This window comes from Hydra viridissima, unplaced genomic scaffold, assembly GCF_058129835.1.
Source record: "Hydra viridissima isolate aposymbiotic clone 2 unplaced genomic scaffold, HvirCarnegie_v1 scaffold_5, whole genome shotgun sequence".
Taxonomy (NCBI): Eukaryota; Metazoa; Cnidaria; class Hydrozoa; order Anthoathecata; family Hydridae; genus Hydra; species Hydra viridissima.
Window position 1 is genome coordinate 3,829,196 of NW_028324304.1, and position 14,416 is coordinate 3,843,611.

The 14,416-nt window shown below is 30.1% G+C and overlaps 1 protein-coding gene and 2 pseudogenes across 1 annotated transcript; all 3 read right to left on the reverse strand.

The window, feature by feature from the left end:
• Positions 1-5,182: 5,182 nt before the first annotated feature.
• Positions 5,183-7,526, reverse strand: LOC149888045 (uncharacterized). Its single transcript, XM_090086944.1, has 2 exons — positions 5,549-7,526; positions 5,183-5,343 (listed from the first exon to the last, which is right to left on the reverse strand). Exons 1-2 carry the CDS (start codon positions 7,524-7,526, stop codon positions 5,183-5,185), a joined length of 2,139 nt encoding a protein of 712 aa, XP_089943070.1.
• Positions 7,527-10,743: 3,217 nt separating this feature from the next.
• Positions 10,744-12,410, reverse strand: LOC149888046 (uncharacterized; annotated as a pseudogene).
• A 110-nt stretch (positions 12,411-12,520) lies between these two features.
• LOC149888047 (uncharacterized) lies at positions 12,521-13,231 on the reverse strand (annotated as a pseudogene).
• Positions 13,232-14,416: the final 1,185 nt, after the last annotated feature.

Sequence of the window (14,416 nt, forward strand, 5' to 3'; positions counted from 1 at the left end):
GTTTTCTCGAAATAAACCGGGAAAAGCGTAACGAGACTTAGCAATACTTAACTATTTTAAAATTTTTTCCAGGCGAAAAATCTCCTCAAGTTCTCAACCGCTCCATTAAGAAAAGACGACTTTCCATACCAGATTGTCTTATAAAGCGCAAGTCAAGCCAGGCAAGACTGAGTCAGTGTTTGAAGTACAAATCCAGAGATCCAAAGCAATTTCGAGGTGACTTGGAAATTATGAAACTTCTGGCAAGGATGAATCTTCCATTCAGCTTTGTTGAGGCAAGACCTTTCAAGGAGTTTATGCACTACTTAGATCCAAAGCTGAAAATCAAGGCTGCCACAACTTATTCTAGGTAAAAGCTGCCTTTGTTGTATGAGAATGTCAAGACGGCTGTGGATAAAGTTTTGGAAACTGATCTACTGGAAAGTCAGGGAATGGCTCTTAGCACGGACATTTGGACAACAAGGAGCCATACCAATCATTGTCTGTTCGTTACATTGACAAGGAGTGGACCCTGAACAAGTTTGTCGTTTCTGTTAGTTCGTTCAGGGAGAGGCACACAGCAGACAACATTGCCAAAAAGATCGACAAGTAAGTTAAATTTTAAAATGTACTTTTTTACATGAGTTAAGTATATCACTTTAATCAGGCATATCACTTTAACTGTTGTGTTCAACAGTTAAAGTGATATGCCTGATCTCGCCATTATGCACGTTTATAATCAGTGCAAAGAAAAGTTAGTTATTTTAGTGTTTGTATTAGACATAAATTACCATACTGTGACAATACTAGACATTTCAGTTTGCTGTAATTTTTTGTTACTTTTTTAGGGTTGTTGCCGATCTACCTGCATCAGGAACTGTTTCAGTTGTCGTAACTCATGACAATGCTGCCAATTTCAAAGCTGCAATTCCAAAGTGCACCTTTATTGATGAGTCTTTGCTTTGTGTGGACCATACCTTGAATTTCGCCATCAAGGACACTGTCGATGCCACCACAACAGTAGATCATGCAATCACTTGTGCTCAAAGGCTAGCAGAAAAGACGCACAAGAGTCATTTGGCGAATGAAAGAATCAAGGCCGAAATTGCAGCTATGAACAGGGACATTCGTCTTGCCATGGAAACCGATTCAAAGGAAAATGTTACAGAGTTGGTCTACAAAAAGGTTATCACTGCCAACAACACTCGCTGGAACTCTACATACATGTGTGTGCAGAGTGTCTTTGACATGAAAGAACCTCTTTTGGCAATAAAAGTAAGACCAGGCATTGACCCAGCAGATTTGCATCTGTTGTGCCCTCTGAATTGGAGTTTAAAATCTTTGAGAAACTGTTGCCTACTCTCAAACTGTTGGCAAAGACACCTTGACATTGGAAGCTATATCATAGCTTCCAATGTCAAGGTTTTTCAGTAGGAGAAAATTTTAATTTGTTATAATATTTTATAGTATATATATATATATATATATATATGAAATATCAAAGGGAATAGATAGATATGTAGACTTAGAAAATATCAGAATTAAGCGAGCTCTACGTATGTATAAAGTGTTCAAGGGGAATCGAAAATCTGTCCGACTTAGTAAAAGTCTGACTTATCCAGGGTTCAACTTAATAGGGTATATATATATATAATATATATATATATATATATATATATATATATATATATATATATATATATATATATATATATATATATATATATATATATGTATATATATATATTATAATATACATATATTCATTATATATATATTATATATTACATATATATTATATACTATATATATATATATTGCATATATAAACATATATATATTATATATATATTATATATTTACATATATATATATATATATGTGTGTGTAAATATAATATATATATATATATATATATATATATATATATATATATATATATATATATATATATATATATATATATATATATATATATATATATATATATATATATATATATATATATATATATATATATATATATATATATATATATATATGCATATATGTATATAATTTTGAGCCTTTAACATTACTTGCAGGTCCTTGTGCTAAAAGGGAATGTGGTGTGCATTGATATGAAACCAATTTACTTCATTAACCCCTTGGAATGCTTTAAATTATTGTATCATATCCCCTAACTGCCTTCTTTGTTCTAGAGTTTGTAGATTGAGATAACTTAGACAGGCTTTTATATATATAAAAAAATAAATAATAAATACATGTTTACCACAGCTACTGTGTTCTGCCAGAAGTTGGCAAAACACTTGCTCAGCTGTGCAACAAATTAAACAAAGCGAGAAATTTTAATAATCAAGAGTTTTCTGGAGGAATAGTTCTCCGTTCACCATTAAATATGATTTTAGTTTTTTATTAAAAATAGTTGTTTTTTTTTGTCACTGATGGCATTTAGAAGTATATTCCAAAGTTTAAGACCATACTGGTATAATGCTCGATTACTGAAATGATTATTGTATTTTGTTTCTTTTAGTTTTATTGATCTTTCTGACATAGAGAATTGAATTAAATTGCATAATGACGTTAGTGCTTCCTGTTTTATAGATTTCTGTATTATTAAAACGACCTTGAAATATATTATTTCTCTAATTTAAAGCCAATGCAAGTTGCTATATTCTTTGTTATTTACTTGAGTTTCTATTCTGGTTTTAAATGCCAGTTTTGCTGCACAATTCTGAACAGACTGCAGTTTTTTTAATTGTGTCTTATCAGTTCTAAAGTAGAGAGAGTTACAATAATATAGTTGTGAAAATAATAATGAACATACTATGGTGCACAGATCTTTATGGGATAAGAATTGTTTTATTATGGGTATTTTTCTCATTATATTGTAACAGTTTTTAACAATCTTATTTATTTGTGTTTTTAAAGATTATTGATTGTCGAGTATCACATCTAGACTTTTTGCGGAATCAACAAATCAAATGCATTTCTTTTTGACAAAAGTACTCTTAATAATAATATCTTTTTGAATGTTAGGTGGTGCCATAAATAATATTTTTGTTTTTGATTGGTTTATGAATGATTCACACATCCATTTAGAAATGTATTCAAGACTTTTGGTATATCAACAACTAGATATTAAAGAGATTTGGACCCAGGACTGTACCTTGGGGTGCTCCATATTTTACAATTTAGATGAACATGAATTGCCAATTTTAAATTTTTGGGTACAGTTAACTAAAAAAATTCAAATATAACATTGGTTAGTTTAAGTAAAAGAGTTTCAGTCGAATGATGTTGTTTGTAGATGTGTTTTTACTAATTTTATATATATATATATATATATATATATATATATATATATATATATATATATATATATATATATATATATATATATATATATATATATATATATATACATATATATATAAAATTTTGCTCTTGATTGCAACATTTTAATATTTTTAACATCTTTTATTTTTCTTATTAGTTTTTTTTATATATTTTTATTTTATGCCGATTTTTATTTATAAATTAAAATTATTATTTTACTATAAAATTATTTTTTTAAATTTATTTTTATTTAATATATATAATACTTCATATTTTTATTTATTTATTTTATACAACAAAAATTTATATGAATATAACAATATTTAAATAAAACGTTAACCTGTGCCCTAACCCCAACCCTAACCCTGCATAAACTACTCCTGTGCGGGCTCTCCCTTTCAGTCAATACGTATGCTTTTCCCATTGTATAAAGGTTACCATTGGGGAAATTTTTTTATTAAAAAAATCTAGCATTTAGGGGGAAAAAAGATTTACGGGTACACAAAATGTCTTCGTAAATTTCTATATTTGTTTTTGTCCCCTTAAGTGTCGATTTTTCGCAAATTTGTATTTTATAATTATTATTTTGAAGTAGCGTTGTAAATTTTCCGGTAAACTTTGATTCAAAGTTTACCGGTAAATTTTAAATAGAATGGGTAAATTTTCCTTTAAATTTTTTTTTTTTAAGTAACATTTGTTATTTGTAAAAACCAATAGCGGTGTAGTGGTAGACCGCTCCCTTCGTAAGGGATTAGTTCTGAGTACAATGACCGCCACAACTGCCCTTAACTTGTTTCTCCGCATAACAGCTCTATTCTTTAAGGCTTATGTTAAGGAGTTGAAAAGTTAAGAGAGGGTTGTATGAAAACTTTATTAGGGTTGTATTTTTAATATAAGACTATATCAAAAATTAATAAACAAAAATTAGTATTCTCCTTGACTGTATTTGATAATGCCTTTACATTAATCATCATATTAAGACACAACTCTACTCGCTATTCCAACAGAATTCTTTTTTACCAAAAATAATTTTTTTTCAAAAAATATATAAGTGAAACACAACGTTTTTGATGTGCAGTTCATTTAAGTTCTTCTTGTATTTTCCACATTGTACAATAAGTAAAATTTTAATGAGGTTTCTATGCAAGATAAGAAAACAAAGCCCTATGACAGAATTTGACCTTCTACAAAAAAAAAAAAATTTTTAATTTTGACCTAAAGTGTATTTTAGGTCAACTTAGACCTGACCAAAACCTTAAAGATGCCGTTGCACCGCATCAACCTAGCTAGAGCCCTGCCTTGTTAAAACATACTTCACAATAGACACTATGCCAAATGCCTTTATTTCATGTTGCTGGTTTTAAATGTTTATTCTGCCGGCTATACCAGGGCCTGATCTTCCAAAAGGCACGTAAGGCCCGGGCCTAGGTCCCCCTAATTTTCAGCTTTTAATAATTTTTTAGCCCATCAGAATTTTGTGACGAAACAGTAGAATTTAAAAATATTTATTTCAATTTTTAAATAGTTAAATCTTTTGATGGCCGCGATGATTCTTGGGTAGCTGGTCATATGTCAACTCAAACTTTCCTCCCTCAGGGTTCGATATATGGGGACACAAGGGGGCCCCCAAATTGTGTTGTGCCTTTAGTCCGTGTTGTTCTAGATCGGCCACTGGATTATATACTACAATCATGAGTTACTACAACTTTTTCGATTATATGTGTATAAAAAAGACTTCATCTGGAATTGTATAAACAAATAGGCAGCAGATTAAATAAACTTACATTTCACAAAGTATATATTTACATCTGTATGATAAAATATAATACATATGATAAAATAAAGATATTATTAAACTGCCAATTCAAAAATCAACTTCAGCTTGATCATTATTGCCTTCGTCAGAATTACTTTCTTCGAAACCCTCTGTGACTAATTCACCATCTGATTGAGAATCAGAGCTATCCAATGAAGATACCACTGAGACTGGTTCAATTCGCTGGATCTTAGGAGGTGGTTGTAAATCTAAAGAAACTTGTACTTATGTATAATTTAATTTTAATAAGTTATAATATTTTCATTAAAGGTGAAGGAAGAACATTTTACATTGTATATTGAAATGGTTACATAATGAATAATACTCTTTTACATCAGAACCAAAATATAGAAAAACAATTATTTAAAACAAAGACTTTGCATATGTATGATGATTATGTACTTTCACAGTTACCTTTTAATGTTATTATGGAAGAAAAGTTCATATCTATAGGACCATCGATGAACTGGAGCGCTGTATGAGTCTGCTTCTTTTTCCTTCTCACAGGTTGTTGTACTTTGATGTTATATGCAACTTTTGTTACTGTTGCGCTTAGATCATTTGAAAGTCTGTTACGCTTCTTTGTTTTTTGCAGTGCGTACTCTTTATTGCTTCGCTCAACTGCAGCTGATGAGGCAGGTAATGATAGTAGCTTAAATGCAATATTCTGTAAAGTTTGCCCTCTACAGAATGCAGACCACCAATGCAATGGGTCAATGGTAATATCAACAGCTTCCCAAATCAATTTGTTGCCATAAACCTCTCCAGATTGGGATTTAAAAGACATAAAATCTTTCATTATCTCCCCACTTAATAATTGAAATTCTAATCCTATTTTGACATTGGTTGAGAGACCCTGGCTTTTTTCTGATTCTATCAAATCATTTCCCATGAGTCTAGGATCCAAAAGATTTGCTACTTTTTGAATATCACGCACACTGAATTTTCTACGTCTTTCAACAGCTTCAGTTATTAACTTTATTTCATCTCGAGGAATTTCACAGTCACAATTTAATAACACTTCTTTAATGTTGTTGGCAACGTAGTTCCATAAACGAGGCATTACAGATGCACGAACAAGATCTCCTTCTGCAGATTTAACTGCATTTCGAAGTGATGCCAGTAATTGCTCACAAAAAACACTCATTGACCAAAATGAAACAGTATCATGTAAAATATTCTTCACAGAATTTAGTTTTGCTTTATCAGGTGCACTTGTAGCATAAACTCGAGCATCTGAAATTGAAATACGCAAAACATCTTGATGATCATTATTTCTTTTGATCATAGTAAATGCAGTTGACCATCTTGTCGGCATACTTTGTAGGCAAACAAGTTTAGACTTTTTCAATGTCATTTGATGTTCTAACATCAGATGCTTTAAAACTTGCATCTTTCGAAAGAAACCAGACACTTTCTTGTGTTGAAGGTGGTTAAACTGAATAGAGGGAATCTTAAGTATATCTGTAGCCAGGAGTTCGAGTGCATGTGCCCCACAGCCATAACAATAAATTTCTGGGTGATCATGTTGTAACAGCTTCCATGCCTTTGTCATATTTGATGCATGGTCAGATATAAAGGCAATAGGTTTAACATGAACTTCCTTAATTACAGAGTTGGAAATATTGTATATATATTCTGCTGAATGACGGTTGCATTTGGGATGAAATGACTTGAGAAATATTGGTTTTGGAGTAGAAAGAAGAAATTGTATATGATTATCATTACAAACATCTGACCATCCATCAGACATCAAAACACACCCAAGAGACTTTTTTATCAGAATTGCATTTTCACTTTCAATCCGTAAATGCCAAAATTTTAGCAAAGGCCCTGCAAGTTTATATCGAAGTGGCGGATTCCAAGCAGGTCTTAGTTTTTTAAAAAACTCTATCCATAATGGATTATCAGTCATCGAAAATGCAGTTGCAGTTCCATAGATTGCTTTTGCAAAAGTTAATTTTAAATCCTCTAGGTGTTTCCGGTCACAAGTATCCATCCAGAGTTTTATACCAGGTAAATTATGACCTGATAATGAAGAAGATCTTGGAAAAAGTTCTGTAGCAGTTGCATCTACCGATAAAGAATTCAAAACAGGTTGACTACTAGCAGAAGGCATTACTAGAGAAAAATCTACTCGATCACGAAAAACTGTATAACTATTATTGCTTACTATATTTTTATTCTTGTTATCAAGATCTTCGTCGTCTTCATCTTCAGTTGAACTAACAGCAATTTCTGCAACTAGTTCAGTTGACAATAAACTTCCTTTTTTATTAAATTTCTGTTTGACATCATTTGTTACATTTTTACAGTACTTAACTAGGTGCCGCTTCATCCGAGTTGCATTATTTACAAACTGCTTCCCACAGAAGATACACTCACCCAGCATTTTTTTATCTGTGATTTTACATTTGAAATAATTCCACACAAGTGTTTTATTATTCACCATTTTTTTAATTTCAAATAAATATATAAAATAAATATATAAAGAGCTGTAGTATAATTGTATGTTGTTATGATCAGAACTCATTTAACTGACACTGCCATCTTATGCGCAGAGTTTACTAGAAAATTTTTTAAATTTATTAGGGGGTAAATTTTCAAAATTTTCCGGTAAATTTACCGGTAAACTTTCCGGTATATTTACCAGTAAATTTTACCTTCGCAACACTATTTTGAAGTGAAATAATATTAAATTTTAGAAAATGAAGATGGACCAAAACATGTATAAAGATTTTCTACAGAAGAATTCGATGAACAAATCAAGAAAAAAAAATAAATAAATAAAACCACAAAAGAATTAAAACACTTAAAATCATAACAATAAATGATATTAATTTAATTAAAAGTTTAGAACTATAATCGTGGAATGGAATTTTAAAATAAGATAATTGAGATTTTTGTAAAAAATTACTTAGCTACTGAGTTGAATATCCATATTGAAATATATATTGCAATAAATGTCTTCACATATATTAGCTATGTTTAAAAAAAAAAGCTTTATAAAGTCATGGTAAAGTTTCGTTATTTAATAAAAATTTCACAAAAAAATCATTTTTTGCACTATATCTCAACACAAAAAAATTTGTTATCTGATTTATTAACATCCTCAATTATAGTCATTATTATAGTCAATAAGTTTTAATTTTTTAGAAATACTCAAAAAGTTTGAGGACCGTCACAAATCTTTGAATCATACAATTACCAAGCCAATTGCCCCATCTCCCTTAAGTATATATTTCAGTTTTTGTTATCTTGTTGCCAGCATCAAATAATGGAAAATAATTTAAGATAAAAACTTGTTAAAAAATAAGTCAGTAATATTTTATTCTTATTGTTTTTAAATAGTTCCAAATCTTGCTTTACATCAGAGGATGTTGACCTTCGTATAAGTCATCTTTACCAGGTAATTTTATACTCGCACACGTACATATGTATGTATATATATACATAAATATATATATATATATATATATATATATATATATATATATATATATATATATATATATATATATATATATATATATATATATATATATATATATATATATATATATATTAGGGTAGTAGTCAAAAATTAAATGTTCAGATTTTGTCTGGGACAACCTCTAGTCCTGTTCCTATTGATCTCATGAACTCATGTGCAAAATTTTATAAAAATATTCTTTCATTAAAGGGTGCCACATGCCAACTGATAAAACCACATGTACGCGATAGAAAAGATAGCCGTGTAAATTAATGTGTTGTTGAATATTATTGAAATCTTTAAATAAATTTTTTTATCTGTAAATCCATTTTGAACACAACCAGATGTCTTTTCAATGAGGTGTACTCTTTATGTTTTTTTTTGAGAATCTGACCAGTTGTTAAATTTATCAACTAATTAATGTTCTGTATATGAAAAATATTTATAAATTTTCAAATACAGATAAAAAAAACAGAAATTTTACTTCATAGCATTTTTAGAAATTTGTTACATTCAAAGAGTTAAATTTTTATAGTGCTTAAATATTAATTACTTAGCTGCAGCCCACTTACTTATTTTTTCTATCCCAGAATTCCTTGTAATTTGCCACCCAATCGCCATTTTGTATGTTTATCACTATCAGACTACCAAATTAATTATTTTAACTAAAATTTTTCATTTTTAACATTTTTGCAGTGGAATATCTCAATTGTGAAAAGTCAGTCGTGACAGATATGAAGACGGTATATCAGATCCTGAAACAGCTTTAGTTTTTAACAGCAACAGAGAAATGATGAAAGAAGCTATTGATTTCATTCAAAACTGCTTGCTGACAGAGAACCAGCCTCGTGATGATTATAGGGAACTTTTAGAACTGTCTTTGATCTACCTGGGTCATATTCCTCCTCGCGGGGTTCATTTTAAGGCTCCTGGGGCTATGCATTGGGCCAGATGGATGGCCATGGCTATTTATTCAATCAAAATTTTTCTCTTCAGATCCCAGTTTCGCATGACAAAGCGTGAAATAAATTTATCACGTTTCTTGAATATTTTTGTCTGCTTTGTCTATCTCAACTCATGGTTTACTGCTTCGCTGTCCATTCAAGCTCCACTGAATGATCTCATGTGCCTTAAACGACTCACACAATTCAGGACAATAAATTTAAATGTTGCAAATGTAGCGATAAAGGCATTGTCTCGTCATATGTGGTACCTCAGTGAGGAACTGATTGCCTTTAGTTTTTTTGATGATCGTGTTGATGCAGCTACAAAATACGAGATGGTAAATGCAATGAAAACAAAAACTGGAAATGGAATTCCTGCAAAACGTGTTCAACTACGTGAAAACAACATTTCATTATCAGAGCTTGCTGATTTCATTAACTCGAACACCATGAGGTTTTTTGTTATACTGGGCATCTCAACTTCTTGGCTCGAATTGGATTCATCTTTGTGGAACGAGGACCAAGTTTTTATTGCAGCTAAGCATTTTGTAGCCGGTTTGAGCGTTGTGAATGACAGAGCAGAGAGAGGAGTTGCTCTTATCCAAGACTTTAACCAAATTCTAACAAAAGATGAAGGACAAAAGCAAGCATTTCTCCATGTTGTGTCTGAGCATCGAAAACAGTTTCCAGATGCCAAGAAATCCACTGTTGTTAAATAGGACTAAATAGTCATTTTTCCATTCAAAGCAAAATGAAAAACTAAAATGATATTGAAATTATAGTTATTTTTTCATGGTTTTCAATGTTCAATACTTTGTTATTTAAAAACTTTTGAATTAAAATAGTTTATGTAGAAAAAATTGCTTACAGCCATTAGCGTCAACCTTAATGAAACTTTCAACCCCGTGTGGCACCCCTTAATGATGAAATATCCTTCTCAAATTTTGCACATAAGTTTGTTATGCTAAAAGGAACAAAAATAGAGGTTGTCCCATCAATTTACTTTGAAAAAGTTTTTTGAGCACCACCCTAATATATATATATATATATATATATTAGGGTAGGTCGATTTTTATTCCGCATATTGCGTAATATTGTAGTAGTTGGAGACAGTTAAAATATGATTACTCTCAAAATTTGAGAGATTTTGGATGAATAATCGCTTGCGGATTTAAATTCTAAGATTTGTAGGATTATGCGAAATTTTCATGATGATATTTTTTAATTTTCAATTTAAAAATATCATCATAAGAATGGAAATGCCCTTTTGAAACATATGGTTTACGCATCTTCCTGCTAAGTAGTTTAGTTAAAATGCAGCTGTGTCGATTCTCGAATCCATAGACATATTAGGATGCTTCCGACACAAGTTTTACCGCTCGCTCAACACTCTGGGAGTGAGAAGGAAAGTCTGGGATTTCAGGTTTAACATTATTGTCAATCATATATTGGATTTGCTCCGTAAATTTAGTATTGATGATGTCAACCAACTCATACCAATGATTAGCATTAAAATTAATTTCCGGAATTTTCTTCAAATTTACTTCCAAACTTGTGTTGTTTACTCTATAAATATAAATCAAAGGCAATTACCACATTTTATGTCTCTTTTTTTTTTAATTTATTTTAGTCAATTATAAAAAAAATACCTTTGCCTTAGAGCCAGTAAGATTTGAAAACCAAAGTTTCGTATATTGCTGTCATTATCTTTTAGCATGGCATAAAGAATATTTTCAGGTTTTAGACACAATGCGTTGTTTTTAATGTTTTTTTTAACAATATGTTTAACATCATCAAAGGGGAGGTTATTTATTCTAGTAATAGTAGAAAAAATAAGGCGTGGGGATTCGTGAAACTTTGAAGATTTTTTTATTTCGAACCACGCTGGAGCGTAAACCTGAACAATAAAATATACAAGTTTTTTTAAAGAAACGGTTGGTTGATAGTTTCTAGTATACAAATAAAGAAGGCGAATAGCTAGTGTTAACCACCTTGCATGGTTAAGCGGTCCAATTTTATAGGCAGCCTATTTATCAGAAACTTTACCAATACCTATTCCTTTGCAATATTCAAGTAAAAGTTTTTGATCGCAACTAAGGACTGTTAGTATTTCTTCTGGAATATATTTATCTACAACTGGGTTTTCAATACATTCAAACAAAACTTGATTTCTATCCTGAATATTTTCAGCACATCTTTTACCAAGTAGACCACTGAAGCTTCTTGGCCGGGTAGTGTCACCATCAATTTTCGCAAAAAGAACTCGTAACGGAAGTTTATTTTGATGTAAGGCGCATCCAATTAGATGTAGTTTTCTTTTTAAAAACTCTTCTAGTTTTACAACTAAGCCACTTATTGGTCCAGTATTGGTAGCAGTATTATCAAGAAGAACAGCTTGTATACTTTCCAAACTGTTATGTTCTTGAAAAACACTGAATGTTTCGGTAGCAAGAACTAAGCCTGTAGCACCAGTGACAGGAATCGTCCTATGAGTCAAATAATTTCCACTCGATTCTCCATCTTCATAAGTGAATGTGAGGTGATGTTGAGGTTTAATGCATTTCTTTAGTACTTCTCCTTGAGGTGAGTTTATTACTTTACTTGTTTTAGTTATCTGATCGAGCTTGCTATCAACCCCAAGACAAATTAACTATTTTTTTTGTACTGAGTCCACATCTTCACTAACAATTTTTACTTTTGATTTGGCCCTATCTAATTTGCATTTATCAATCAAAATATCTTTTTTATCAACATCATTTTTCAGGAGATATTTTATGTCATATAGTAAAGCATTTGCTAGGGCTGCACCTACGTTTGAAGAACACTCGTTTCTGACTAGTTCCATTGCAAATCTTGGAAGTTTAACCAAGTCGTATTTTCCAATAGGATCATTTATCGGTTTCCATTCACCTTCATCCTAAAAAAAGTTAATATAATAAAATACTTTTTGTTTCATCTACTACAAATTTTTCATGTATTTATAAAATATTTGCCTCCGTATTGGTTAAATCGCTTGTTTCTTCAATTAAGTTTACGTGTCGTATGAGGGATTCATCTTCATCAACTAGCTTATAAGATATTTTTTTTCGTTCTTTATCAAGTCTTTGAATCCTTTTGACAGAAAATCTATCAACGGAAGAAAGTTGATATGCACCTTTTGGACCAATTTTTTTCCTCTGATCACGAAGATAAGCTCTGTCTTCAAGAGGTACTTTATTACTTTGAGAGCAAAGGCATACAATATGTTCCTCTATGCAATTTTCTTTATAACATGAAACTTTTACTGTCACTACAGGGAAACACATCTAATGAACAGGAACATGCAGAAATATCAAAAAGTTTGTCTAAGTTTGCATCAAGATTTCTTTTAGCGCTTGCTTCTCCGTGCTTGCGATTAATATCCTTAACAAGTACGAGAAGATCTTTAACTTTCCTAATAATAGATTTGTCCGTTATAAGAGGTAAACTTGGGTTTACTGTAGCCCAAATTGATTTTATGTTATTGCTTATTTGCTGAGTCACTAATACGATATCTGCATTTGGATTTATATGAAAAAGGTAGTAATAGTACTGAATAACCTGTCTAAAAGTGCTTGGATCTGCTATTGATAATTCACATGGGCCACCACAATATTTTTTTTCACTTTTCATCCGTGTAATTGTAGCTTTTACTTTTGGCATTTCTCGCGGACTAATTATAAATGTAAGCTGTATTAAAGTATAACACTTAGAGTCATAGGTAACAGCGTGACTTTTTAGTGGGGGTGAAAGCACCAAAAAAACCTAAAATATCAAAACTTACTATTAAAATACGGCTTTTCTTAACAATAAAGAAATAAAACCCTCTTGAAAAAATTTGGGGACCCATGGCCCCCTCGTTTTCAAAATGAGGGGGCCATAGCCCCAATCATTTTCATTCAGGAATTTAGTAAAACCATTAGTTCCTCCGACTAAATTAAATCCATTAGTTCCTTCGAAAAGTTGCAAAACAAAAATTATTTAATATAAATAGCTAAAAACATTACTCTAAATATAATAATCATAAGTATTTACCTTTGGTATTAAAAGATTTCTTTAATTTGCGATTTTTTTTTTGAACCTAGTTTTTAATACTTTTTATTTAATTTTAAAACCAACTTTTAAATACAAACAAGTTATAATACTTTTAAATACAAACAAGAACTTTTAAATACAAAAAAGATTTGCAAAATTTAAATTTAAATGCGTGTAAACGATTTAGCGAAAAATTATTGGCTTCTTAAAACAATTGTGCTTTTTAAGAAAACGTTAATTGGTTACTTTATAAATTCGAAACGAGATATTTTAAAACGAAATTATTTTACTTAAAATATAATATTTCAACATATGAAATTAACAATTTAACTAAACTAGTCCAAAATTAAGACTTGAAATGTAAATCCGCAAGCCATTTTTAAATCAGGATACTTGAGATTTGGCAAAACCTCATTTCTAACCTAGACACAGTAACTGCAACATTACGCAACTTAAAATCCCAAAAATAAGCTAAAATCGACCTACCCTAATATATATATATATATATATATATATATATATATATATATATATATATATATATATATATATATATATATATATATATATATATATATATAGAAGTATATACATGTTTATTTATTTATTTAAAAATATATAGAATATCAATATAAAATTATAATTTATCTATCAGTAACTAAAGGAATGTTATAATCACAACAATTTTATCTGAAGAGTGTTAAGTAGAGAGTTTTATAATATATTAAATGAATAAAAGCAGGTGTGTTACCTAAAAAATTTCAGACTAACAGTTAAATTTTATTTTTTTCAGCTTACATTGAAACAAGAAAG